This window comes from Haemaphysalis longicornis, unplaced genomic scaffold (assembly GCF_048455015.1).
Source record: "Haemaphysalis longicornis isolate Haplotype H1 unplaced genomic scaffold, Haemaphysalis longicornis Haplotype H1 scaffold_3, whole genome shotgun sequence".
NCBI lineage: Eukaryota > Metazoa > Arthropoda > Arachnida > Ixodida > Ixodidae > Haemaphysalis > Haemaphysalis longicornis.
The window spans coordinates 28,687,338-28,713,426 of record NW_027526335.1 but is presented as its reverse complement, the minus strand read 5'-3'; the positions used below and the strand labels follow the sequence as shown (position 1 = coordinate 28,713,426).

The following is a 26,089-nucleotide window of genomic DNA, read 5'->3' as shown; positions in this document are numbered from 1 at the left end:
TCAGTCACGCTCGTGGAGGTGGTTGAGGAAAGGGGGGGACCTGATATGTTAGAGAAAAACTTGGTGACAGAAATACAGGACAAGCAATTCATATGAATGCTTATCCTATATTTCATTACAACTTTACAGGAGTTACGCCCTAGGATATCCTAGGGTATCACTCTTCTGTGAATACGTCAACGACTATTCTTTGACGTATACTCAAAGAAGAGCTACAACTTCTCAGATTTTGCGCCTATATTAAATAACCAACTGGAAGAGGAGGAACAAACGCATATTTTACAAAATTACAGCAGATTGGTGGTTGCCTTAGTACAGGTAGCCGTGAGCTGTCCCTGCTCGGGTGGCCCGCTGGATCAGGTTTTTGCTGGTCCTGCAGGTCCGAGCTGGTCAGCGCGCATTCCCACTGCTCGGGAGTAGGTGAGGGGGAGTGGGGAGGGTGGGTGTGGGCAGAAGAATACGAGGTCGGGGGTTGTGGCTGGGGTGTGGCAGTCACTGGACCTTTTTATTATTATTATTCAGTGCGCGCGAGGTGAAGAGGTGGGGGTGGGGTGGGGGCAGAATAAAATAAAAAAAATGGCTGCGGCTCAGCTCAGCTAACCTTGGATATGCAAAGCAAAAGATTGGCTTAGTCTGGTTGAGTCTTGGTTTCGCCTGGTCAACCTGTGATGTAGCTGCATTGCCGACCACGTCTCAAGGCCGTTTGGTCCCGTGCAACGCTCACAGAATGAGGCCCGGCGAACGCGGCGTTCATTCACTGCGAACGCGCCGTTCCTCTTCGCCGGCCGCGAGACGAGTCACGTGGCCGAGAACCCAGCGGCGCATGCGTGGGAGGCTGCGGGGGTGGTCGGCCGTCGATCAACTGATCGGCAGCAGCGGCGGCGGCGGCGGCCGCCGCCGCTCGTGCTGAAAATGGGGCCTTGTGAGCAGGTCCGAAAACGGTCCCGGCGAATCACGCGATGCGCTTCGACCTCTCTAATCTTTATATACCCCCCCCCCCCCCCCCCCCGCACTGGGTTGTATGCAAGTGAGCCCCCAGCTGGGCTCAGTAATATCCCCAGTGCATCTCCTTTCCTTTTCACTCGAACCACATAGTAGTAGTAGTAGGGGTGTGTCGCCGGGGGGGGTGTCTCCGGTCAAAAGGTGAAATTGGGCATCCGGCGCGAAACCGCTGGACGAAAGTAGTAAAGCTTTGCTTTAAAACTCGTGAAATCGTGTTCTTTGTTTTCGGTTGTCGCTATCGCCTCCCGCCCCTCTTAATATGTCCTGGTTCTTTTGACTAGGAAAAAAAAAAAAAAACTAGATCGAGTGCACGTGTAGCGTTCGTCCTAAAAAGGCGGCGCCCCTCACGTTACATGCAAGCACGTTGATATTTACAAATATATGTGGTCCCATCATTTTACAAGCCCTAGCTAAGCATGTACAGGCGTGGAGTAGCAGTGGCGTAGCAGGCGCTATATCCTTCCGACAGCAAGACGCTTCAATCGTCGGTATTGATTCTTTGCTCGGGGGTTCGATTGCTCAATTCCCAGTGTTCTGATTCACGATGGAGCCTATATATGCCACTGGGAAATTCCAACTTGCATGGGATGAAACACAAACGGTATTAATGCCGGCTGTGTTAGTAAGGTCCAGATGGCCTTATCAGAGCCGGCTTATTGACTCCGCTGCAGCGGAGCCAGATAAACGAGCTGCTGCGGACAAAAAGAAATGCGGCTAATAATCAGCAAGCTTATTGCACAAAGTCTTCTTCGTCTTTTCGTTTTTATTTTGCCGCTCGGTACTCAGCTAGAATCGTTCAATTGTTCGTGAGTTTCGGTTTCGTTATCGCTCATTTATTGTCATCGGAGGAAGAGGCGGATCGAGGGCCCGGCGCAATTTAGTTTTGCACTAACACTAACGCCTTATCAGCAATTATACTTTGAGTAATTAAGTCTCAGAAAATGTTTGTTCGTCCGCTTGGGTGGACTTGGCAAACAACCGTGGTTTCGCGCAGCTACTTGCACATGACGCACGGGTGGTTCGCGAACCTCGCAAGCGTGCAGAAGTCGGGAAAAGGCCCAGCAATTACTACTGGATGCTCATTTTTGTCTCGTTTCTCTGAATATACTCCGAATGCAATCCGCGGGCAGCCAGGTGAAACTGACGGTGGATGCCTTGCTCAAATCAAGACGACGAGCGGGAGAGAAAATGCGCCAGAGTCTGAGGTAGTTAAAGCAAACAAACAAAAGAAGTTCTTTATCTGCGTTAGAAGCTCATTGTTTGTCGAGGCGCCGAAAGAAAGCGAACGGGACTTGCGCCATGATCCGGCATATATTAGCGCAAGGCAGCGGGGGATCGCTACATCGCGGTTGGGTGGCGGTCGCGGTTAATTGTTTGCCAGCGCGCTAACAGGATACAGAGCGCACACCAGCGCACCGGCACCGCGTCAAAAGAAAACCTCGGCGCGTCACCCAGTTGGCAGGGTTTCTTTAACTCTTCATTTTGGCGTACGTGCACTGTATATTGAGGTTTTTGTGCCGCGAGCTCCGGCTTTTGTTGCTCGCATACGAGCTGTTCGGGCAACCTCGCGTAGCGCCACCGAAGGACGCGTGCACGCACGCCGGCTGCCGTGACAGCGGGGCCGGCGTGGCCGCTCTTTGCGGGACGACGCGCGGACACTGCAGGCGAGGGTGACGACGATACAACCTGGGCTTTCCCGGAACGATACTAGAATACCGCGTACAGGAGAAGCGTCACTTTAATCGGCGACCGCCGGCGGTGACTAACTTACCTAACCAGCCCTGTATCGCCGCACAGTTGGTGGAATATAAATGGAAAGCTTGCCGTATGTATTCGAGATGTCGTGAGATATATATATATATATATATATATATATATATATATATATATATATATATATATATATATATATATATATATATATATATATATATATATATATATATATATATATATATATATATATATATATATCTGTTTTCGTTCGAGAAAGCAGGTTTGTTACGCTGGAAATTCTTTGTTCTTATTTAATCCACCCCTCCCCCGTCAAGTTAACTGTCTTGCTCTTCTTTTAGAATCGAAACGGTGTCCTTATTTCACCTTTCTACGAAGTGCTTAGGAAGTGTTCCCACACTCAAATCGGCCACAAGCGGACTTCCGGACTAAACCTCCCTACTCCCGCTGCCCACTGACCCTCTTTTGCCGCCACCACTTCGTAGCCGTCCTGTTACCCTGGTGGCACCCCTGTTGTCACTCCTCTGCATTATATGCCCTGCTGCCCAGCTCCACATCCACCAGGGTTTGCCCGCTAATCCATGACGTTCGCTTCTGGTATCCCTGAACGTCACTCCTGCAATCAGTCCCCAGCTTCTTGCATTGTAAAAAGTCCAAGGGAAGATCCGCAAGAGCTGGGGGCGCTGTAAGTTGCTATGGGGCTGCCATGAGTATACTGGTATTCTTTAGGTCTGGTGGTAGCATTTATTGATCTGTTCTCTGTGAGAGTGGTCCCTTAGTCTGCAGGGATCCGTGAGACAACCGGGCGGTCTTGGTTCTGGGGGCAAAAGTAGGGGAGGCCTCCAATAGACTGCTGGTTGTCAGGTGCTCCGTGTTTTGTTCACAGCCTAGGATGATGGGAGGTGGGGGGGGGGGGGTATGTGGGGAAGACGGGGAGATGCATTCGTCTACGAAATCCAGCCAGGATGCGTTACTTCTCGTTCTTTCTCTCTCTTTTTTTGCAACATTATTTGGCTGTAGGCATTTTGTGACCTCTTTTCTTACGTCTAGACCCGCGCTAACCTTCGTGTGCCCGCGTTACCGTGAGCTCAAGTAATTAAGCACTGCCACCCTCGGAGCATGCGAAGTATACAATTTGATTTTAACACGAAAGTGTTTTATTCCCGGATACACGAAGATTTCGCTGACGTCATATCCGTCACAGAAGTGACGCCTGTACAACGAAGCAAGCGGCCTGTAAAGCGTGCACACCTGCACACTGGGTCTTCTTGCGGGGAAGCAACCTAGTACTAAAGATTACGTTATACTTAGGGTTGTTCGTTTTCGGGTTTTGTATTTCAACACGAGAAAGCTTTATGCCGGGGTACCCCAAGATTTCACTGACGTCATAACAGTCACGGAAAGGACGCCAGTACACCTTTGCCGAAGCGACCCGCCAGCAGGACGTCGCTCGCCGAGCACACCCACAAGACAGCCGCCGACCCGCAAGTCATGCTCAGCGGCAGATTGCGCTGCACATTTCACTGTCGTGTTAACTGATTCATAAGACAGAGGAATCAACCACATGTTTTTAAGAATGTCATCTGCTTTCCCAAATCTCCAAGGGCAGGCGTGGCGCAATGTTTCAGTTTCTCAAGAGCATCTTTCGCCAGTGGCCGACGAACCTGGTTCCTTTGTCCCAGAGATCGGTCCTTCGGGTATTCCGTGGCGAAGCGGTGTCTTCTTTCCTTCCCGTAATTTGCTCGCTTATATTTTGCCAGCGAAGTCTCTAGCCTTTTTTTGTAAATTTATTTATATTGTGTTTTCTGTGCTAATATTGGCCTGGGTGCATGTTTGTGGAGTGCAACGTCTCGCTTGCACGCAGTTGCTTCGGGAGCTTACCCGTTGTGCCATTGGACACTGCAGGTCGCGAGTTCGGTTCCAAGAGCTGCTTGTCCAACAAAAACAACCTCGTGTTTTAGAGATTCTTAGTTAGCAGCAGACTCTTAAAAAGAGCCTGCCTTTTACATACTTACAGTATCACCCCCTTTTTGTATACTAGTCTTGCCAGTGATGAACTGTTTCCTTGCCCTACGGGCGTGCCCTACGACCCGTGCCCTACGACCTAGGTCGTACAACCTCGGGGAACTGATTCAATTTTTCGCGAACATTGTGCGCTTGTGTATGGTATCTATGCGGCACAATCGCAGACGCCGAATTGGTTGCATCTTCTTGAGGCGTGCGTGTGCCTGCCTGACTTTTAAAATACGTGTCCGTGAACGTACTGTCATTGTAATAGGGTGTGATTTTGAAGCTTTTTGGGCTAGTCTTCCGTGCGGTAAAGAAAAAATGTAATCTTCACTATATATATATATATATATATATATATATATATATATATATACACATATATATATATAGGAAATGATCGGCTCGTTGAAAATAACACAGAAAAGAGTTGGCAGCCAAGAAAACCTCGGAAAGCAAAGGGGAGGATGTGGTAGGTCATATAAACAGATAAAGAATTTGGAAAGAAAGAAAGAAAGTGGAGAAAAAATGCCCGCCAGGTGGGATCCGAACCCACGACCTCCAGAATACCGGTCTGGTGCGATAACCACTACGCTACCGGCGCTGCTATTTTACCCTCCACTTTCTGGGGTATTTATGTCAATGTAAGACATAAAATAAATAACAATAACAATGTAATAACATGTAATAACAATAACATAACATAATAATGTAAGACATTGACATAAATACCCCAGAAAGTGGAGGGGAAAAACAGCCCCGCCGGTAGCGTAGTGGTTATCGCACCAGACCGGTATTCTGGAGGTCGTGGGTTCCGATCCCACCTGGCGGGCATTTTTTCTCCAGTTTCTTTCTTTCTTTCCAAATTCTTTATCTGTTTCAATACCTACCACATCCTCCCTTTTGCTTTCCGAGATTTTCTTGGCTGCCAACTCTTATTTCTGCGTTATTTTCAAGGAGCCCCTCATTTCCTATTCTGATTCGCTACATGCATTGCGAGGGCCTCTGTTCTGGCAGTCTTGGTGCCATAGGGAGCTTAAGAGGGTTCAACGCTGGTCGACCACTCTCGACATGCCGTAGACACTCGAGTCACGGCCCGGGGGCTAAAAAGAAGGTCCCCTTCACCCCGAGAAGTCGTAGTGGCGCTGGCTACCACCCCCAAGCACAGGAACAAAATACATTCACATAAATACCCCAGAAAGTCGAGGGGAAAAATAGCCGCGCCGGTAGCGAAGTGGTTATCGCACCAGACCGGTATTCTGGAGGTCGTGGGCTCGGATCCCACCTGGCGGGCATTTTTTCTCCACTTTGTTTCTTTTTTGATTGATTGATTGATTGATTGATTGATTGATTGATTGATTGATTGATTGTAGGGTTTAACGCGCCGACGCAACGCAGGCGATGAGGCGCGCCGTAGTGGAGGGCTCCGGATTAATTTTGACCACCTGGGGATCTTTAACGTGCGCCGAAATCTCGTACACACGGGCGTTTTTGCTTTTCGCCTCCATCAGAAAAGCGGCCGCCGCGGCCGGGAATCGAACCCGCGACCTCCTGCTCAGCAGCGCAACGCCTTTGAGCCACCGCGGCGGGTGCCAACTGTTATTTCTGTGTTATATATATATATATATATATATATATATATATATATATATATATATATATATATATATATATATATATATAGAGAGAGAGAGAGAGAGAGAGAGAGAGAGAAATATGGTTAGGTCATTTGTGCTAGGTCACCACCCTCAAGCGAAGGAAACAATTAATTTAACATACATACCCGAGAAAGTGGAGGGGAGCACAGCCCCGCCAGTAGCGTAGTGGTCATCGCACCAGACGCGATATGCCGTAGACGCTCGAGTCACGGCCCAGGGGTTGACAAGAAGGTCCTTTTCAACCCGGGGACCTTCCAGCCAGGTCGACCTTCCAGGTGATAGCCTGCAGAGTGGCGCTGGCTACCACCCCAAACAATTACCTTAACATAATACCCGAGAAAGTGGAGAGGAGCACAGCCCTGCCGGTAGCGTAGTGGTCATCGCACCAGACACGTATTCTGGAGGTCGTGAGTTCGGATTCCACCCGGGGGGCATTTTTTCTATACTTTCTTTGAAAAATCTGTATCTAATAAAATGACCTACCACACTGTCCCCTTTGCTTTCCTTGGCTTTCTTGACTGCCTACCCTTATATGAGATATATATATATATATATATATATATATATATATATATATATATATATATATATATATATATATATATATATATATATATATATATATATATATATATATATATATATATATATATATATATATATATATATATATATACATACATACATACACATACACACACAGAGAGAGAACCAGGGGCCTCCTAGTTCACATTGTATACTGTATACTTCACTATGAGGGCGTGCTTCGGCGGGTCGTGGAACCCCAGGTTGAATTCATCCCCTGCAACACGTGTTCTAACTGCAACTCGCTGGGGGCGTTGCGCGCTGTGCCACCGCTGCCTCGCGGCGTGGCTGCAGGCGGCCCGGGGTCCCGGACTGCCAAGCTTAGAATCCTGCAATCGGTCACAGATGCCCCCACATGGTGCGGCGGAGCCCGGGCCGCGGACTCTTCCGGGGACGCCCAAAACGGCGCTTCCCGGGTGCATCGGGCGCTCTCGGCGCGCCGGTGTGGTGAAGCGAATGCGTTCATCGTCACACGCAAAACAAGAGGAGCGAACAAAAATGGGGAGGTTGGCCGTGAGTGGGTGCAGGGCCCGGCGTCATCGCCACCGTCGTCACGTCTCAGTGCACAGAGCCCGGCACACGCAATCGCAGCGTAAAAACTAGAACTGTAACCGGTCGCTTGCTTCCTTGACATACCGCCTTTGTGGTTTGAAACGCTACTGCGCACCGGTCGTGTGCCATCGCAGTGACGGTCGTGTGACGGTCGCAGTGACGGTCGCGGCCTTTTAAAGGGACCCTGCAACGCGTTTTGAGCAGTGCAAATAAACCTCCGTGACGTTGAGGTTACGCCGCCAGAAATATGTGAGCCAAATATTACATGTGCACGGTGAGCTCGCAAATCGCTGTGAAAGATGCGGAAAAATCAACCGCGTTCTCTTCAATTTCCCACTTTATATATGTACCGCTGTAATTACGTCATTACAGCGGTGCACCTGTCCTACTGGCTGTTGCTGGTCAGCTTTAGGGTTTATTTCTCGCACTGTGAGGATCCGCCGTCGTCAGCGCTGTGCACCAACTACCTCTGTGTCTGAACCTGTACGAACAGTTTTGGCGTTTCTTGTGTGCTTTGAGTGCGCGCGGAATTTGAGTACTCTTTCAACCAGACCGCTCGAAAACACGTTTATTGCTCCAAAAACACCCTGCCAGCTGAGCGCTTGCTTGCGAGCAGGCACCAATGCCTGCTTTTTAACAGCGAGGCTGTTGAGCAAATCGCTTGTGCATGGTGTCCGCACTTAAAAATACCAAGAAAATGCCGAGCGCCCGTGCGCGCGTGTTTCGAGCGCACGTTCGTCAAGCCAAGCATACCCACTTAGGAAGATCGGCCAACATTGGCCACACACAAAAAAAGCTCGACCGTTCGTCGCGTTACTCGAGCGCACGTTCATCAAGGAAAGCATACCCCCGCTTAAGAGATTAGCCAGCATTGGCAAAAAAAAAAAAAAAACAGCGTTCGTTGTATCGTGGAAACACTTGCTCGGAACGCGAAAGTCACGTCATAGCATACGCTCCTGTTCGTTCGTTCTCGCGTCGTCGTGCGCATGCTCTCTATAGCCGGACGATTGCTTGGACGATATGCTTTGCCCCAAAATACAGTCCGAATAGTCTGTGGTAAGTGCCGCAGGGTTCATTTAAAGCCCGCGTACCTTGCAAACGGGGCTTCATAGGCATGACAGCGAGCGTGGAATGTACTTCAGGGAATCATACGCGGGACATCATATGCATGACGTGTTCGAACATCGCAGCGATACCATGGAGGGAACGTGTTTGTTTTTCTGTGCCGCCACGCTGGGTGTATCGGGTGCATTCCAGTTGCGAACAACGGTTAAGAGATTTCGCAGTGCACAAAAGCTGCTATGAGGATATGCTGCATGTGAAACAACGTCCATCCGGAGCCTCACAAGTTTCAGCGTTGCGCGGTGCCGGTTGTGCTGAATGCGAGGATTTCACGTCCACAAAATTGTCACTCGGGCGGCTCAAGCTAGGGCGCTTGCGTTTGGGGAACGAAAACAGCTTTGGCAGATGATATTGGAGTAATACCCCTGCTACACTGGGGTCTAAATGTCATTTGAACCAAATGTCATTTGACTCAAATGCCAAGTTGTGCTGCTACACTAGGTTTTAAAATGCCATTTGGCTCAAATGTCATTTGAGCCAAATGAGCACCGAGAAAGACATTTAAGATTTCAAATGCCATTTCCAGCACTCTCGGACGCAGCGTCTTCGATCGGCAATAAAAAATATAATACTTCCGTACGTAAAACAAACAAAATATTGTTTTTTGTAGAACTTTTTTCACTGTTTATTTACTTAAAATACGAAATCAACGTATTTAATTTTCATACTCTCAAAACCAGTGGGTCAGTTGCAAAAAAAAAAAAACGCAAGACAGCCATATTTACAATCTTTTGTGTATGTGTGCACGTTTTTTGGACAGTTTTTTTTTTTGCGAGTGTGCGCATTTCCGTAATTATTTTTTCCTGTTAATCCCCTGTAGTATTGTGAAAAACCACTTTTTACTGACAAATGGAAGGTAATTTGGAATCGAATGAGCAACCGGCAAGGCGCAGGAAGCGCGCGGCGGATGAAAATTCGCGACCCCGTCAGCGCAGTCAGCGTTGGGGCGAAGCCGAAACATTTGTGTTGATTGACCTGTGGGAAGGGCGGCTCGCGGACCTGCGGCGACAGAAAAGAAATAGCGTGGTCTACGACGAGATTGCTGAAGGCCTTCGGCAGGCGGGGTTTGAAAGATCCCGGGACCAAGTGCACGCCAAGATAGAAAATCTTGGTAACCTATTCAGGTGAGCACCAACTACTTATAATCACCGAGGTTAATGTTGTGATTCCACTGAAACGCTGTTCATCGCTCCCGAGCCTCTGTAATATTATTGGACGTTACTGTAGCACAAAATTGTCCCGTGGTGCAACCTGTAAATGGCCGGAAAACGCCAATAAACGCTCAGAAAATGCTGTTGCATAATATATTTCGTGGCGTTCGAGGACATCTCGACCGCAAATTAAAAGCGAAGCCTATTGCAAATATGTATGGGCCACTGCCCCTTGCAATGTTGTTGGTAAATCATAAGGTGCATTTAAATACTGTTTCAAGTGGTTGATATCACTGGAGGCTATTTCATAATATTTTATGTTTGCGTGCACTGTAGGCCATTAAGTCAGAGGAGAGAAACGTGCAACAGAAGTAGTACTACATAGAGGCTATTGCACAATGTATTGTTTGTGTGCATCATGGGCCATGAAGTGGGAGCAACCAGTTGAATATTTTAGCAATGTTCAACAGAATACCACGACATACTATGTGAAACAGTGTCATCGAATCCCTTCACTGCATCATTTCTTGCACAGAAATGTGCATTGTTTCCTGTGAGAGGCTGCTCTGCTTTAGCTAATGAATGGAGTGCATACGCAGGAACAAGTGAGCTTGAATGTTAGTCAGTTGTTTTGCCGAACTGTAAAGCCAAACATTGGTAGCTCAGATGGGGAAGCCTTTGCTAGAAAAATGAAGATGTGCTTGAAATGATGTACAACAACACTATGTGTTACATGCTGTTCGAACCAATGTTTATTCAGCCACTGTATCATTCTTCAACCTTGACAACAAGCACTCCTTGCAAGTTTTTGCACAATGCCTTTTCAGTGTGCATTTCATTTTTTTTTACACCATCTATTCCAGAATTTATCAGAAAACACAGACGACAGGAGCTCCTCGCGTTAAATGGCCATTCTTCACCCGGGTAGGCAAGTTCCTTGGCAACCTTCCACGGAACAACCGAGCCTTGGTGCGTGAAAGCGCAGTCCCCAGTGTTGAGCAGGTATGGCAACGTATTGACTTTTATGCTGCACTAATGCTCTTGTTACAAGCACACTTGTCACATAAAAGGTGATCCGACACCATGACATACAATGCAAAAGACGTGTAGTGGCACCAGACAAAAACAATTGCACAACTTGACATAGTATGAGAAACCCAATACCGTCACAAAGCCAAAGATGACGTGGTTGGCTTGAAGGAAAGACAAGTTTATTGGAGCAAACTTGTGCTCGCCTAACAACTCAAAAACTACACAGGCATCAAAGCAGCAGTCAACAAAGTGACGTGCACAAGCGAGTGTCAGTGAATCGAATGCCGCGGGAATATATCTTTTGGCACGGGTGTTTCTTGAACCGTCGAATTACAACGAGAACGCTGTAGATTAAAGAAGACTATTCTAGGCTAGCGGCGTCAGGGTAAAACATTCTCTCTATCAAATGAGATAATCCATGCAGCATAAGAAAGAAAGGCTGGAGCATGCACTGATAACAGCCCGGCGCAGCCGGGTGGCACAAGCAAAAACATAAACAATCAAATCCCATGCATGGTTCGCGGCATTACAATACTATGAAAGGAAGCCAACAAAACACAATGCAAAAAATGTATTAACACCTAAAACCACAACTTTCTGTATACAAGACAAACACATAAAGCAGTGGGATTTTGTATTGCAAGTGTGACGCCTTTTGTTGCCACTGATTTTTCATTCTCTCAACAGATCGTCATTGGAATGGAGAGGGGAGAATCAAGTGAAGTTATTGAAGATGATGTTGCACCCAGCACTTCAAGCGATGGCTTGGAGGCTGAGCCTTGGTACAGCGACTTTGACCATGTCGAGTATGTACCAGATGACAATGGCGTCATACACGTGCCAGCAGTCACCCTGCTGGCTCCACCACAGACAGCTGAGCCGGCCAGGGAACAAACCATTGAGCAGCAGCCTCCACGGCAGAAGCGCAAGTCCACATCTCCTCCAGAACTTGTGGCCCTTCTCGAGGAGCAGAAGCTGATGCGCGAGGACCTCAAAGCAGCTCGAGCCAAGGAGTATGCACTTCGGGAACGGCAGCTCGTCATGCAAGAAAAGCTCTACGGCGCCATGACACAGTACTTCAACACGCATTCAGCTCAAAAATAAAGTGTTCCCTCACTGCCGCCTCTTGTAATAGTCAACAAGGGCTGCCCTCACTTGATGTCCACTTCCTTCAACAGCATCAGTGTGGTGTGCTGGCTGCTCATACGCCACATTGCTGGCCTCAACGTCGGCACACCACTGAGGCAGAACACCATCACCAAAATGTTCGCACACATTGTTGAGGACACAGCATGCATGGATGGCCAGGCGAGCGTTGTCAATGTCGCACTCCATGCGCTTCAAAACGAAGCGAAATCGGGCTTTCATCCTCCCGAATGCGTTCTCCACAATTCGCCTCGACCTTGAGAGGTGGTAATTGTAGGTCTTCTGCTCTTCACTCAGCTGCCCTCGGTGGGGGAAAGGCTTCACCAGGTTTGGCGTAAGCGGGAAGGCTTGGTCGCACAGGATCAGTGGGGGCACTGCTGTGCCACTAATCACAGCTAGGGGGGCACGGAACAAGGGCCCCTCAACGGCTGTCGCCAGCTGGGACCGTTGGTAGACATACGCGTCATGGCACCGGCCGGGTGAGCCGACGTTCACAAAGCGAAATCTGTAGCGGTGATCCACCAAGGCAAGGAGGATCATGCTGTGCCTGCAGAAGTAACAGAAAAACAAGTGATGAAACATTAAGCATGGCACAGATTTTAAAAAATTCATGCATACTGAATAAAGCCAATATAGGCTGAACAGGTGCACCTCAGAGCTCCCACAGCATAGCAATTTAAGTGCGGCATGCTACGTTTTATTTAATTAGTACCTAGAAAGTTTATTTGATGAGATAAGATTGGGCATGATTGGCTTACCATCCTTTGTAGTTGATGTAGTCGCTGGCGTGTTCCTTCGGCGGCGACACAGGAAAGTGGCAGCCGTCCATGGCCCCGACGGCATTGGGGAAGTCACACACTGCTGCAAACTCTCGCATATGGTCTGTCATCCCCTGGGCTGTGGGCAGGCCAATCCACTCGTCTCCCATGACTTCTACTACAGCTTCGCAAAACTCTCGGTAGATGCTGTTCACAGTCGACCTCCCGACAGCAAAAATGATGGCCACTGACCTGTCCTCCGCGGACGAACAGAGCTTATATAGACCAACGGCCACACGCTTTTCCACGGATATTGCCTCGCGCATCCGTGTGTTCATTTTCTCTAGAGCGCCTCTGCACGTTTCCGCAATGAAGCGGAACGTGGCGCGCGACACTCGGAAGTAGGTCTTGAACGCCTGGTCATCCAGTTGGGGAAGCGTGCGCTCAAACCATCCTTCGTTGCGGGGGAGCGCCCAGAACCGTCTTCCCGGTCTTGATGACAAAGAGGCGGCGGCGACGGCAGCAGCGATCACTCCGTTCATTCGGACCATCCTGTCCTCCGCAGCGTCCGCTTCGTATTTCGCTTCTTGCGCCTCTGCCTCCAATTGCATAACCGATGCCATCAGAGCTGCTATGCGTGCGTGACCGTCTCCGCCGGAGTCTTCGTTCTCCATGTCGCAACGGAAATGAAACGCAGCGGCGATGAGAACCTCGAATCCACAGCGAGCATGCGAGTATGGAGGCAGAATAACTTCAAGCAAGCATGGTGGCGAGCGCGAGCGACAAACCAGTGTAGCCAGACAGCACAAAACATGCGGCTAAAGGGATGAAAAAACATAAATTTCAATTCGAAATTACGCTAACAGCCACCGCGTTAGAGTCAAAACTGGTGTCTCTTCTAATTTGATATCATTTTACTCCCTCGGACTGCTCCTAAGTTTGATTGTTGTATTAGTGTACGAAAACAGAACGGAGCAACGACAGCGCCACTACAGCACAGCGAACAATTGTGAAAGCTTTTAAATGCCATCGAAATTGTAGTGTAGCACGGCGGATTCTGAATGGCATTTGAAGCAACCCATTTGAGTCAAATGACATTTGGTTCAAATGACATTTGGACCCCAGTGTAGCAGGGGTATAAGTAAGTATGTTTTGTTTTTAACCGCGACACTTCATCTGTTCTAACATCTCCCTGTTGCTGGGAGAGCTGAATTGGACCCTAAATTCCCCACGCTTATCTTTCCTCGGTGGCTCGCGCTGGCCTACCTGGAATCAGTTCCTCGAGTCCTTTACCCTCACCGAATTTTCAGAAATAAATGTTTACTCTCTCTCTCTCTCTCTCTCTCTCTCTCTCTCTCTCTCTCTCTCTCTCTCTCTCTCTCTCTCTCTCTCTCTCTCTCTCTCTCAGACAGTTACCCAGGAGCTGAAGCGGTGCACCAGTGACGTCATAATTGGAACAAGGATTTGTGAATATGACAAAATATTTGTCTTACTGGCTTTATGACGGCCATTACCGGTTTGCAGGAAGCTTAATTGTTCTATTAGGAGCACTCCTTTAAGCACACCAGTGCAGCCAGGCAGTTTCCGGAAGCAGAAAATCCTGTAAATTTATGACACCGTGTTCTAATTACTTTTGACGGCACATATGTGCATGCACGGTGCGCTGGAACGGACTTCCTTTGGTTACAACGTGGGTCGGTTTTTTTTTTGTGTGTGTGACAAAATGGCAGCATTCAGGCTGATGTGATCGCAATGTGACGCCTTCGTTTGCATGCGCTTGCCCAGCACCTATAACGGCTAGAAGCAATAAATCCCGCCGTACTTCACATACGAGCATTCATCCCGTCTGCCATGTTACTGGAAATGTCTGTGCATAGCAAGCATAGGCATCGTATAAGCACCGCGACTAGTCTGACCCCGTTGGCGTCCAAAAGTTACTCTGCGGTGGTCGGCCTTTGAAGGTGTGGACGAAATTTGGGGGGGAAAGCCCCCGCACAAATTTCCTTGTCGCCAGGGCATACACGAGCTTCACCGGTGTCGGTGTTGCTGCCTGGGCTGAACTCGCCAATGGCCGCGAGCGCCAGCTCTGATGGGAGCGAAGTGCAAGAAGGACCTCCGCGTGCTGGAATGTCAGTGCATGGTAGTGGACGAATCTCGGCTAGTCTGCTCCTCCTTTCTCGAGGCTTGAGTGCCGTTGCTTCGCGCCTTAAAGTGCCATCGAAATTATTGCTCGGCGCACAGCACTGAGAGGCGCCAATCGGTGGACAGGGCGGCGTCTTGGATGTTTGGGTGGTAGTCCTGGATCTGCTAAATGAGCTATTCAGGCCAGTGCTGTATATACCACCGCATCGTACTGCTCTCGAGACGCCATGGGGCCAGGGGTGAATCTGAGGAAGAGGGGCGCAGGGGAGGGGGTCAGCTGGCTGACTCTTGTTTGCAAGCGCGCGTGTATACGGAACTACGAGCTCTTCCTATGTGCGACAAAAACACGGGGTAGCCGAAACCCCGCGTGTTCATCTATTCAGTGAACGTGAACGGTGCTCTTGAACAGATGAGAACATAACGTCACTCGAGTCGTCGGTTTGCTGTCGTATACATTGATGTGAACACTATTGGGAACCATTGAGATTTTGACCGCTCCCTGAGTACTAAGCGGACCGATTCAGCCTTTCTGGACCGATTTGCGGGGTGTAAAGATAGCACCCTTTGTTTTTCCGTCGCCTGCAGTGGGGCTCGGCTCGCCTCAACCGCCCTCACCGTATTGGCAGGGGCACTGGGCAGGGGCTAAAACGAGGGCCAATGACAACAACCGGAAGTTGGAAAAAGAAAATAAACGCCTCCCTCCTTCAGCGGGCTTCCGGTGCCGTGGTAAAATGAGTTACAGCCGAGGCGGAAGCAGTGATCGATGGCCAGCTGATTGATTAGCGGACGGCGTTTACGTGACAGGGCGCGCCATTGCGCGAAAAGCGTCCTTGTAATAGAAAGGACCTGTATAGATAGGGAAACACCGCCGCCATGCAGGCGCGCTGAAGGTTATTGCGCTCTGTCGTCAAATTCGTCGGCGCTTTTGTCGCATTCCTCAGGCAAGTTAAGCTCGGAAGCTTCTCCCGAAATGCAGTTCCAGGCGTGGCGAATGTTGGCCGCAGGCAAGGGGTTGCATCTCGTGCAGCGTGAATCTTGCAACTCAGCTATGTAGTGATCGTGAGGGACGTGCAAAGCTTCGTTTTGATATCGGGGTATGCATGTTGCGTATCACGGCGCGGCGAACTGTGGACGTGGATCGCAGGCGGCAACCGGAATTATTTTTCAGGCGCTGTCGGTTCCACCGCGGCCGTTAGGAAGCAGGAGGGTCGGGAACAATGCACTTCCTCCTGCCCCCGTCCCCTCCCCCCTTTCGGTAGTGCGCCGGGTGCGGGATTGCGCTGCAATTATAGGAACAACGATACTAACCCAAAGCTCTGAACACTGCCGCAAGGTTGATCAACAGCTAAAACGAGCTTGCTATTTTCGACGGCCCAGCGGGTAGCGTCGCGGCGTCTAACGCTTACCGCTAGTGTTCATGTGCTTTTCTGATTTTAGGGATTGTTTTTTATTGAAAAAAAAAAAATGCAGAAATTCAGAGCATTATCCACTAATGCGTTTGTCTTGGGTGTGAGTTCCTCACAGCCAATGTTTTTGGGTTGTCTAAATCGTGTGCGACCAATTATCTACATTTACGCTATTGTAAACATTACAAGTGTTACTTGCACCAAATCTGCGTTTTTTTGTAAATGAAGGGCGTTAAACTGTCCGCCATTTTTCGTTTTTTATACATTTCTTATTACTTTTTCAAAATTTCGTTCGACTAATTGTCTCTGTATGCGCTATTATAACGATTACAGGTGGACCTTCCGCGAAATCTGCATTACTGTGGAAATGCAGAGCGTTACACGGTTCACCATTTTCCGTTATTTTTTTATATTTTTCTTGTTTCTTTTTTGTTTTCACAATTTTGTTCGTCCAATTACCTCTATTTACGCTAGTATAATGATTACAGGTGAAACTTACGCGAAATCTGCATTTTTATGAAATGCAGGGCGTTCTGGCGGTGCTGGCTGTGGATGCTGGCTGTGGGGGGTACTCGGCAAAGAATGCTACGCCTTAAATTATTCCTTAGATCAGTTGTACACATTATTCTTGTAAATAATGGAGGTTTAGTACCTTTTAGGTTAGCTTAGGTGCACGCGGAGGAAGCCTACCACCACGTTTAATGAAAGTCCTGTATCGCTCTGGAACTCAAGTTCCCGGCCTGCACTGTCTTGGAAACGGAATGCCGCGTGCGTACCCTGAAGCGTAGTAAAGAGTAGCACATTTATTATTTATTTGCACAATACTGCAGGCCCAGTGAAGGGCCCAAGCAGGAGAGACATAACTACAAACGATGTACAATGGACAGCAGAAGTTCAAAGAACATGAAATGCGCGAAGATTAAGGACATCATTGAAACAACGCATAAAAAAGAAATTTAACACATTAACAATAGAGGTCAAAATGCAATATGGTCCATTGAGTCAATGCTATTTAAGAATGATGCAGGTAAATGATTCCATTCGGTTTCAGTGCGCGGGAAAAAGGAGAATCTGAAAATGTTAGTTCTAGCATTGAAGGGCGTTAGGGAGTCGGCGTGCCGGTGTCGTGTTCTGCGAGCGGTGAGTGGTTGGATGTATTGGTCTGGTATCATTGACACTGGTCTCATTGACACTGGTCTCATACATGCCCGCATAGCGGTATTAGACAGCGTTTTATCAGGAGGAATGTATGCTGTTTCGCGCGATATTCCGGGGTTGGCGCGGCCAAGCCGTCCCTCCGGTTTTTTTTTTTTTTTTTTTTTTTTTTTCCCTACCGCCGAATTAGTTCTTAGCAAACAATGAACCAGCTTGGCTATAGCCGTGGCGATCTATGTCCCCAAGTCTCTGACGTATTCCGTGAATCGCCGCCGACTCGATGGGCTTTTTCCGGCATCCATGCATCACCGGATCTTAATTTGGCAGCGGGCAATCTAATCTTTTTCCCGGAATTTCCGGCGAGGTCAGAGGCAAAGCGCCCTGATTGCACCCCGCGGCATTCCTAAGCGAGTGATATGGACCCGCCAGCTCCCCCCCCCCCCCCCCCCCCTTCCCCCCCGCTTTTCAGACGGCTGCTATTTCATTGCGCGTAATGTTGCCCCGACTTGTGCCATCAGCGTTCCGGCTTTCGCCATCGCCAAAGCATCAATATCGAATAGGGAATCCGCAGCGGAGCTGAAAATATTGATTTTACGTCCGTATACCTTGTCCCTATATATATTAAGCGATGCGATGATGCGGCGACGTGCCTCTTTCAGTCATCAGTCCTGTGATAAGGGTAGCGTTTTTACTATGGGGCTCCCCTCCGCCTGTTTTACGGTTTACCAATATTGTTGTAGTCGCCCTGTACCGGTTCTTTTTGCTGAAGGCTCTGTGTGTGTGAGTGTGTACGTGCGTGTGCGCGCGTCTGTACACATACATACATACATGCATGCATGCATGCATACATACATACATACATACATACATACATACATACATACATACATACATACAATACATAGACATACATTCATACACGCACGCACGCATATTCATACGTACACGCACTCAGGCGTAAAGAGATTGTTAGGGGGGGACTTACTGCTAAAATTCCACATTCCGGAAAATTTTTGTTTGCTGTATCGGCGTTGCAAAGAGAAGGAAACCTTTCTTCCAAACGTAATAGCATCGGAAAAAAAAAGATCACACAATAATAAACAGATGAGTGACGCAGGTGGTCAGTCGCATTAAAAAAATTTGGAAATAAGCTGAGAAAATGAAATGCTCGTTATTACTTTATCACCCGAAACAAGCCTTTCGTGTTCATAACTTTGCCGATCCCTGATTTACAGCATAAAAGTAACATATGACCGCAATACACGGGATAACTGCAAAGAAGGATCTAACGACTTTTGACTACATCAATCACGCAGCAAAAATAGCTTTAGTTTATGAAGAAAATGAAAAATCTAGACAACAATAAAGCATACTATTTATGCTAGCATACTATTTATGCTAGTCGTTATTTCTTGACACTTGATACAAACCTTGCTCGGGAATTTTTTTCGAAGCGCTAGAAGAGCGAACCGTAGTGCACAATACTGTTTTCATTCTTGCGCATCAGGCTTTCTTTTTTTTTTTTCTTTTTTGTAATGACGAAGACAGTTTTTAGCATCTAGACGTGGATCTCGAGGCCACTACTCCGACATTTGTCGTCGGAGAGGAGGATAGCGCGCTTTCACCGAAGCGGACAGGAGGAATGCTACAATCCGGATTCACGCGTGCGCGCATGCGCTGTTCACGTGTTTGTCAGAGCATCGGGGAGCGCCACTGTTTCGAGGAATGCAGCGTACGGGTCTCACCCTTGGAGCGTGTACACATTAAAAGACTGTCACAACACTAGCGGACGCCTTAAGTTTCTATGCACAAGAAACTCAAAGGCGTCGTGCTGTTGAGTTCGCGTATCGCGTATTTGAGGAAAGCGTTCGCGTATCGATGCCTCCTCGTTTCTAAAATAGCACAGAAGAACGCCATGCCCTCTGTACTGTAGGTAATACTTGGGGTACTGCGTTGCAATGAAACATCTTATCAGAATCTTATCATTATTTTAAGCAATGAAACAGCTTAAAATAATTATCTGCACTCTTAACAAAAAAGCTCGTAAAAGGGAAGTAACGGCTTTATTTACTAACTCATTACGAACTTTACTACCCCCCCAGAACGGTACGTAGGTCCTGCCACTAAGTGTGGAACCATTACTAGACCGCGCACTTAATAACTGCTGCTTGTTGGATATACTAACATTCACTGACAGTAACCAAATCTTATGAATTATTGAATGTAATAACTACAGCACTTTTCTGACTCCAAATCATGATTAAAAAGTTATTTTTTGCAAATCCGCATGCTGACTTGTATGTGCTCACATTAAAATTAAAATGCATGACTCTAAAATTATCGCTACAATATTTCATTGTTGCAACAAGTCAACCAACTCTATCAGATGACTTTCCGCATGGCTATAAAAGCACGGAGAGCAAATGTATTTCTCAGGTAACTGAGTTACACTTGCTCTCCTCGTGCATTCCGTTGGTTTTCTTGCTCAATTGATTTGTTGGTTGTCTAAGTGGGAAATGTATGTGTTGAATGTGTCGACGTCGTGCTGCATGCTCAGCCGATTCACATTGTCACGCGTAGGTTTTTTACTGGGTTATGCGTGGCCAGTTAGTAAAAGCACTAAGTACGTAGTTTACACTGGGACAAGTAACTGGTTAGTGTTCTGTTAGCAAGTGCCACGACCCTTTTTTTAAGAGTGTGCCTATCCATTGGTATTTTGAGCATACTGCAATAACTACATGACGCTGCAAATCCGTGTTATAGGCGCCCCGCGGGCATTTGTCATTGCATTTCTCTCAGGTCTCGCACATGCGGAGCTGCAGGGACACTTAGTAAAGCGTTCTGTTAAACGGTGTGCCGGGTCAACAAAACCAAAATCGAGAGCTGTGGCCGCTTGCGCACGTACGTAGTGCGTCATGGTAAACCTTCGCGACAGCGGTGCCTGAGCCATAGCTTGTCGTGGGCCGACAGGAAAAGCGACTTAGGTAACCATAGCGACGTGGAGGGGGGGAAATGTATTCCTTCATGCACAACGAAAAAAAAAAAAAATGCGGGATACAAAATGGCGCCATTTTCGGAGCCAGGCCTACGTGCCACTCTTTCCTGTGCTCAAGCCGGGGTCACGCTTTGTGCTTTATTCGCAGATTTTGATTTGCGGACTTCAACGCACCTCTTGCGTTCAGCGCACGCACGCTATTAAATGTGTGGCTTTTCAGACGTTTTCTTTTCTTTTTTTTTTCTTTAGTTCTTTTTAGCAGTAGTAGAGAGTTCACGCTGGCCTGCACAATTTCGTAGCCTTGCCTGTATACTTATCCTAATAATGATTTGAGAATTTATTAAAGTCCAACACTACCTTATCTAGTGCTCAGTTTTTAATTTTCGCTTGATGGTGGCCAGTTTTGTTTTTGTTTTTTCCTTGAGGCGGAGTTGATACCTTGCATTGTTCTTAAAAATGCGCTTTCCTCACCTCGATTCATTTTTGTAGCAGACGCAAAGTTTTCTTTATAGAATTCATAAGCAATTTTACAGCAGCTTGTTGCAGCCATTCAGTGACAGCGTCTTCCCATGGCAAACTACCCGATACTACGTCGGGTTTCCTTTGCCCGTCTATCTCGCGCCTGTGGATTTTCGCGTGCGCACATCGCTTCGGCATTGACGACTTTTAGACGGCGTCATGTGGCGCTCCGCCCCATAGTGGGCCTCCTCGATTCACTAGTCCTGGACAGACCGCGGGCAGTCTGAGGACTGCATGCGTTCGGACCGGAAAATCGAGCACCGGATCGCGTCTCGGGCAGTCCGCGGACGCTCCGGGACTGATAATCGAGGGGGCCCAGTGCATAAGTTGTCTCATCGATCGCACGAACCCTCCGTCAAGCTCTTCCGACTCCACCGCTCGCTCGCTCGCTCGCTCAGTTGCCTTTGCACGGCGACATGAAAAGGCAACCTGCTGCGCTGAGACGATCGTGGCGGGTGGAAGCGCACTCCCCACGCTGCCTTCGGCGAGGCATCTGCCATGGTACCTTGAGGACAGTCAATCGAATCTTTGTGGAAGGGGTATGAACTGAGAGTGGCGTGCCGGAACTGGGACGCCGGAACTGCAACCCTCGCCCTTTCCACCCTGCACGTCGGATCACGACGCGGAATCCTAACGCCTATCGTTAACTGTAAATGCTGTCGCGTTGAACAAAACATGCACCTGCCCTTGCGCACGCCCCCACGTGTTTTCGACACAGCCAACGCTGCCTATTTTCTGACGCGTCAGCCGTTTTCCAGTGGGAGCAGTATGGGGGACGCCTCGTGTCCGCCGGCGCGCGCCGCACCACAGATGAGCGGAGAAACTAGGCGTCCCTTGACACGGAGGCGGAGGACCGCCACCCTTTGGAAGTTGTACAAACCCTGTAAATAGTTTTCTTCCGTTAAGCTGCGCTGCCCGGCGGACAGTACTCAGGCCGGCAGTCTGCGGAAAGGCTAACGATGGGTAAAGGGCGTGAGCGAGCAACAGAAACGTACCTGTTTCGCCATTTTAAACTGACGCGGTAGGCAATGTTATACCTATATGTGACGTCACAGCCTTTTCTGGAGGACTACTTTCCGCTTTCATGACGCCTCTCGAGATAACGGCGGCAGATAATTTCACGGCCTTCAACCGTGCAAGCTGTGCTTCAAGATTGCAGCTACAGAGACGTCGGGTACAGCATTCTTCTGGCGTACGTACAGAGCCGCGGTCCTCCGGAAGTCCAGCATGTGTATTTTCATTGCCGAGGGCGGTTTTTCGTCTCGAGCTTGTCCCTTCGGGAAATAGGCCCTGTTGTCTGAGCGGCAGCCCGAATAATTACCCCTGAGCGCCGCTCGCACGTGGCCTTTTGACTGGCCGCGGCAATTGTTGTGGCCGGGAGCTCGCGTTCGCGTGTCTGGAGGTCGGAATCGATGCCGCGCATTGTTCGAGGAGCACGGTCTGCAGGCGGCTGTGGCGTCTGCGTACAAGGCCGCCCCGATAAACACGGGGGCCGCGTGACTAGCGGAAGGGCGGGTGGGATCGCGAGACAACAGCTAACACGTGAGGCTGAGAGCAAGGTAAATATAACTGGTAGCGAAGCTTCCATAGAAGCCCATACGTTCAGAAAATGGCGGCTCTTAAGCTGCTCATGGGGCTTAGCGCCATCTGTGTGAGGAGGGAACACTTCCGGCGGAACAAAAAATAAACAGGATGTGACGCAAGATCCGGTCAGAAAGTGACGTCATTTTGGTGGCATTAGCGGGAAAATTTGACTTAATTAGCGGGAAAATTTGACGCCTTAGCAGGACTCTGATCGCTGAGGGCTCATGTCATTGCCATCTGACGCAAGTTGGCGAGCCCTTGGCGTGCGTGCTTCAAGTCAACGCCAACTTATACTCGTGACTAGAGAAACGCACTTTAGCATACTGTCGTATGATTCGCCTCGGTGTTTATAAAAGCATCTTGCATCTTCTCTGAACCTTTATTCTGTATTCATGCCTTCCACTGCTGTATAAAAGCAATCAGTTGTTTATTTTGATTGCAGCGGGTGGCAAACGTACACCCCCCCCCTTCGACCGGAATTTTTTTCTGCCTTGGGATACAGAGCCCAAAATGACACTTGACCACTCTCCCCGGCCCCCCTTTTATATAAAAAACGTGCCCACTCCTTACCCCGATACCATTTCTACCAACGCCACTGCTAAGTTTAATTGCGTCGCACATACGCAGGTAGGCGTGCGTGCCTTTAGTATAGATCAAGGTTATATAATGCTTGCTCAGTTTGTGTACTTCTGTTCTAAGAGAAGAAATAACGCAAAGTCATGCTATAATCAAGACATTTGAATTTTATTCCAGGATGAACATAAAACAAATTTACCACACTGCACAAAATGAGCACGTATACAATAAGTACAAAATGTTCGTGGGCACACATGCATTATGATTTTCCTTACGCGCCGAAAAATTTACTTTACCCGTAACACATAGCATTATGAGCAATGAAAGCGTCAACAGCAGAACTACTTCCAAACAAGAGAAAAGAACTAGGCACTGCGTCTTGACGTAGAAAACCGGGCCGCAGGAATGCCGATTCACGAAAGTGCAGCGCGCACACTGCAGCTGTCCCGGCGTCTTATCAAGTAGACAAGGGTTTCTACAGAAGTTCACTCAGCATTCACGCCTGCAATTTCCTGGTTGCATTATTAGGCAAGTGTCGCAACAGATAAGTAAAAAGAGGAAAAATGGATCAATGCAAACGAAAGCGACGGCAGTATGTAAAAGCACATAGCAGGAAAGATCTGGCAGCAGCGCAGCACGGAGCAGCACAACACAGTACTGCGATGGAAATAATGCTTGCGCATACAAGTGCGGGAAGCAACGAGCACTACAAGCGTTGTAATGCAATAGAGAAGACACTGAGATAGACAATTAAAGCGACTCGTTTAAATTCGAGTGGTACTACGCCGAGAAGTCCTAGAGTAATTGACACAACTTGCTCTGAGCCAGCCTGAGGTGAAATCAAGAGATAACTGTGACATAACAAAGCTTTAGACCCATTTTTTTCGAAGCACCACCACGTCCCCTTACACAACCCCCGTGCACATATTAACAGTACAACAGTTTCGCGTTACCTGTGGAAATGAGAGGAAAATGGTGCAGTAAAACGCCAGGTGTACGGGAGTTGCTGTTGCAACTTGTACAGCACATCGTTTCCGTAGGTACCGACGAAAGCACTCCGCTCCAACCGTTGGCAGCATCGTCCCGTAGTTCACCGTGCCTGCCGGGCACGGTACTACACGTGTTCACCGACGATACAACGCACCTCGCAACTCCACGCACAGCAAAAATTAAGTGCACACCAAATTAACAAGGAAAAACGAATGCAAATGCGCACCACCAAAACACGCGAGGGGCGTTTCCTAGCAGACGAACTTTAGGAGCGCCTTTCCGATCACTACAAGGACTGCATCACAAAGCAATGACATGTGCCATTCTTCAGAGGGCGCTACAAAAAAGGTTTTTGAGAATGAACGGCATTTTCATAAATTATTTATACACTGTGCCTAAATAAATGTGATTCAGAAATAAATATAGTTCGTAAAATATAATTGTTTTTTTGTTGTTGAACAAAACTTGGTTTTTTGTTACTAGTGTTTGTTCCCTCCTCACCTAGTCGCGCTTCAATCGCCACTCCCATAAGCCCCCATGCTGATGTCGCTGGCAATAGGTTCTGAACCGCTTTTTGCCCGAACCTTCGCTACCATTTATATTTACCTTGCTGAGAGTGGCCAGTCGCTCGGTGAGGAGGGAGCGCTGCTGGTGTTAAGGCGCGTGACACAATTTCTAACGAGGGTTGCGGCGTTATAACCAGGACAACCGGAATCCCAGAGAGCCTATCGACTATAGTCGATAATGCTTTCGCCTGACGTCCCCTCTGGCTTTAATCAACGTGGGTCGAACAATTTCTACCAGTCACGCAAAAATGGCGCTTAACTGTCTCGCAATTTGCATTCCGCATGCTTAAAATCGCCCTGCTCGTAAATTGCCACAGTCGTTTGAAGCGAAGCTGTAAGTTTCTCCTCGATCGGATCTTTCGTGCTTGTTTGTCGGCTTTACAGAAAAAAAATTAAAAGAAGATCAATTCAAGGATGCGGGAGCATGTTATTCATTTCCCCGCGCACTTGAGGCTCGGCCCGATGCGTACGCCTCGCTCCTGATTTAGAAGCCAGCAGTACGGCGTTTCTCGCACGCCTCTCGCATTCCATGCCAACCGGGCTTTGCGTTCTCGCCGTCTCAGGGGCCACGTTTGATGGTTTTAGCAGCGGCATTGGCTGCTTGTCGCTCCTTTTGTTGTTTACCAGTATCAACATGTCGTCGCTGTCAATCTCATTGCGTCCTTTTTTGCCGCCTACTCGGCCTTGCGCTCGCTGCACACTCCATTTGACGCTGGGCGCGAAGGCGGTAAGTGTATACCCTCCGCTTCCCAAGCAAGGCCTCCGCACGCGACGTTGGTTTCTTGGCATACAGTGTCTGTACTCTCCGATCGTGAACACCGGCACCAAGCATCTCCGCCCGTAACCCGATCGGAAATGAAGATGCGGATTGTGTGTGTGTGGGGGGGAGGAGGAGGACCGGGAAGTTCATTTTCCTGTTGCGCCTGGTCCCCTTACACAACAGTCCCTAACTGGATGGAAGATGGAAATTGGGTTGGCCAGGGAGTGTTTTAGGGGCTCAGGCTGTCGGCGTCTCCTGTCGTCGTCGTCTCATATAGTCACGGTACTAAAACTCCAATGCCTCGCTCTTGAACGTGATGCGTACTAAAAGAACGCACCGGGACACTCGTTTTCAAACGCCTCGAGCTAGAACGCTTGTAGCTTCGAAGACGGGAGACTTTTACAGCAAAGCTGTATACCTCTACCCCCCAGTGGTTTCATCTCCGTAGGCAAAAACGACAAGGCGCCAAGAATACACTTATACACTGCATGCTTGGCCCCTCCCAAGGTTTCACGTTAGTGGAAATGGCCCGGCTTTCTCTCTTCCCCCCGCCTCCTCTACCAGGCGCAATCGCTCCACCACGATAACCCATTTTCCTTCTACTATGTAGTGCCAGCGGTGTTAATAGAGGTCGCGCCAATGAGCCCAG

The 26,089-nt window shown here is 48.5% G+C and overlaps 3 protein-coding genes across 4 annotated transcripts in view; 2 read left to right on the top strand and 1 right to left on the bottom strand.

Annotated features, from left to right (window-relative positions):
• Nucleotides 1–26,089, top strand: part of LOC144174205 (uncharacterized) — a 111,232-nt gene that overhangs the window by 19,479 nt on the left and 65,664 nt on the right. The gene's annotated exons all lie outside the window — the stretch shown is intronic.
• LOC144174204 (uncharacterized) lies at nt 9,122–11,947 on the top strand. The gene is made up of 3 exons (XM_077702742.1): nt 9,122–9,784; nt 10,675–10,813; nt 11,531–11,947. The coding sequence occupies exons 1-3, from the start codon at nt 9,510–9,512 to the stop codon at nt 11,945–11,947; spliced, it is 831 nt and encodes a 276-aa protein (XP_077558868.1). The 5' UTR covers nt 9,122–9,509.
• LOC144174203 (uncharacterized) lies at nt 11,954–13,884 on the bottom strand. Its single transcript, XM_077702741.1, has 2 exons — nt 12,748–13,884; nt 11,954–12,536 (listed from the first exon to the last, which is right to left on the bottom strand). The coding sequence occupies exons 1-2, from the start codon at nt 13,419–13,421 to the stop codon at nt 11,957–11,959; spliced, it is 1,254 nt and encodes a 417-aa protein (XP_077558867.1). The 5' UTR covers nt 13,422–13,884; the 3' UTR covers nt 11,954–11,956.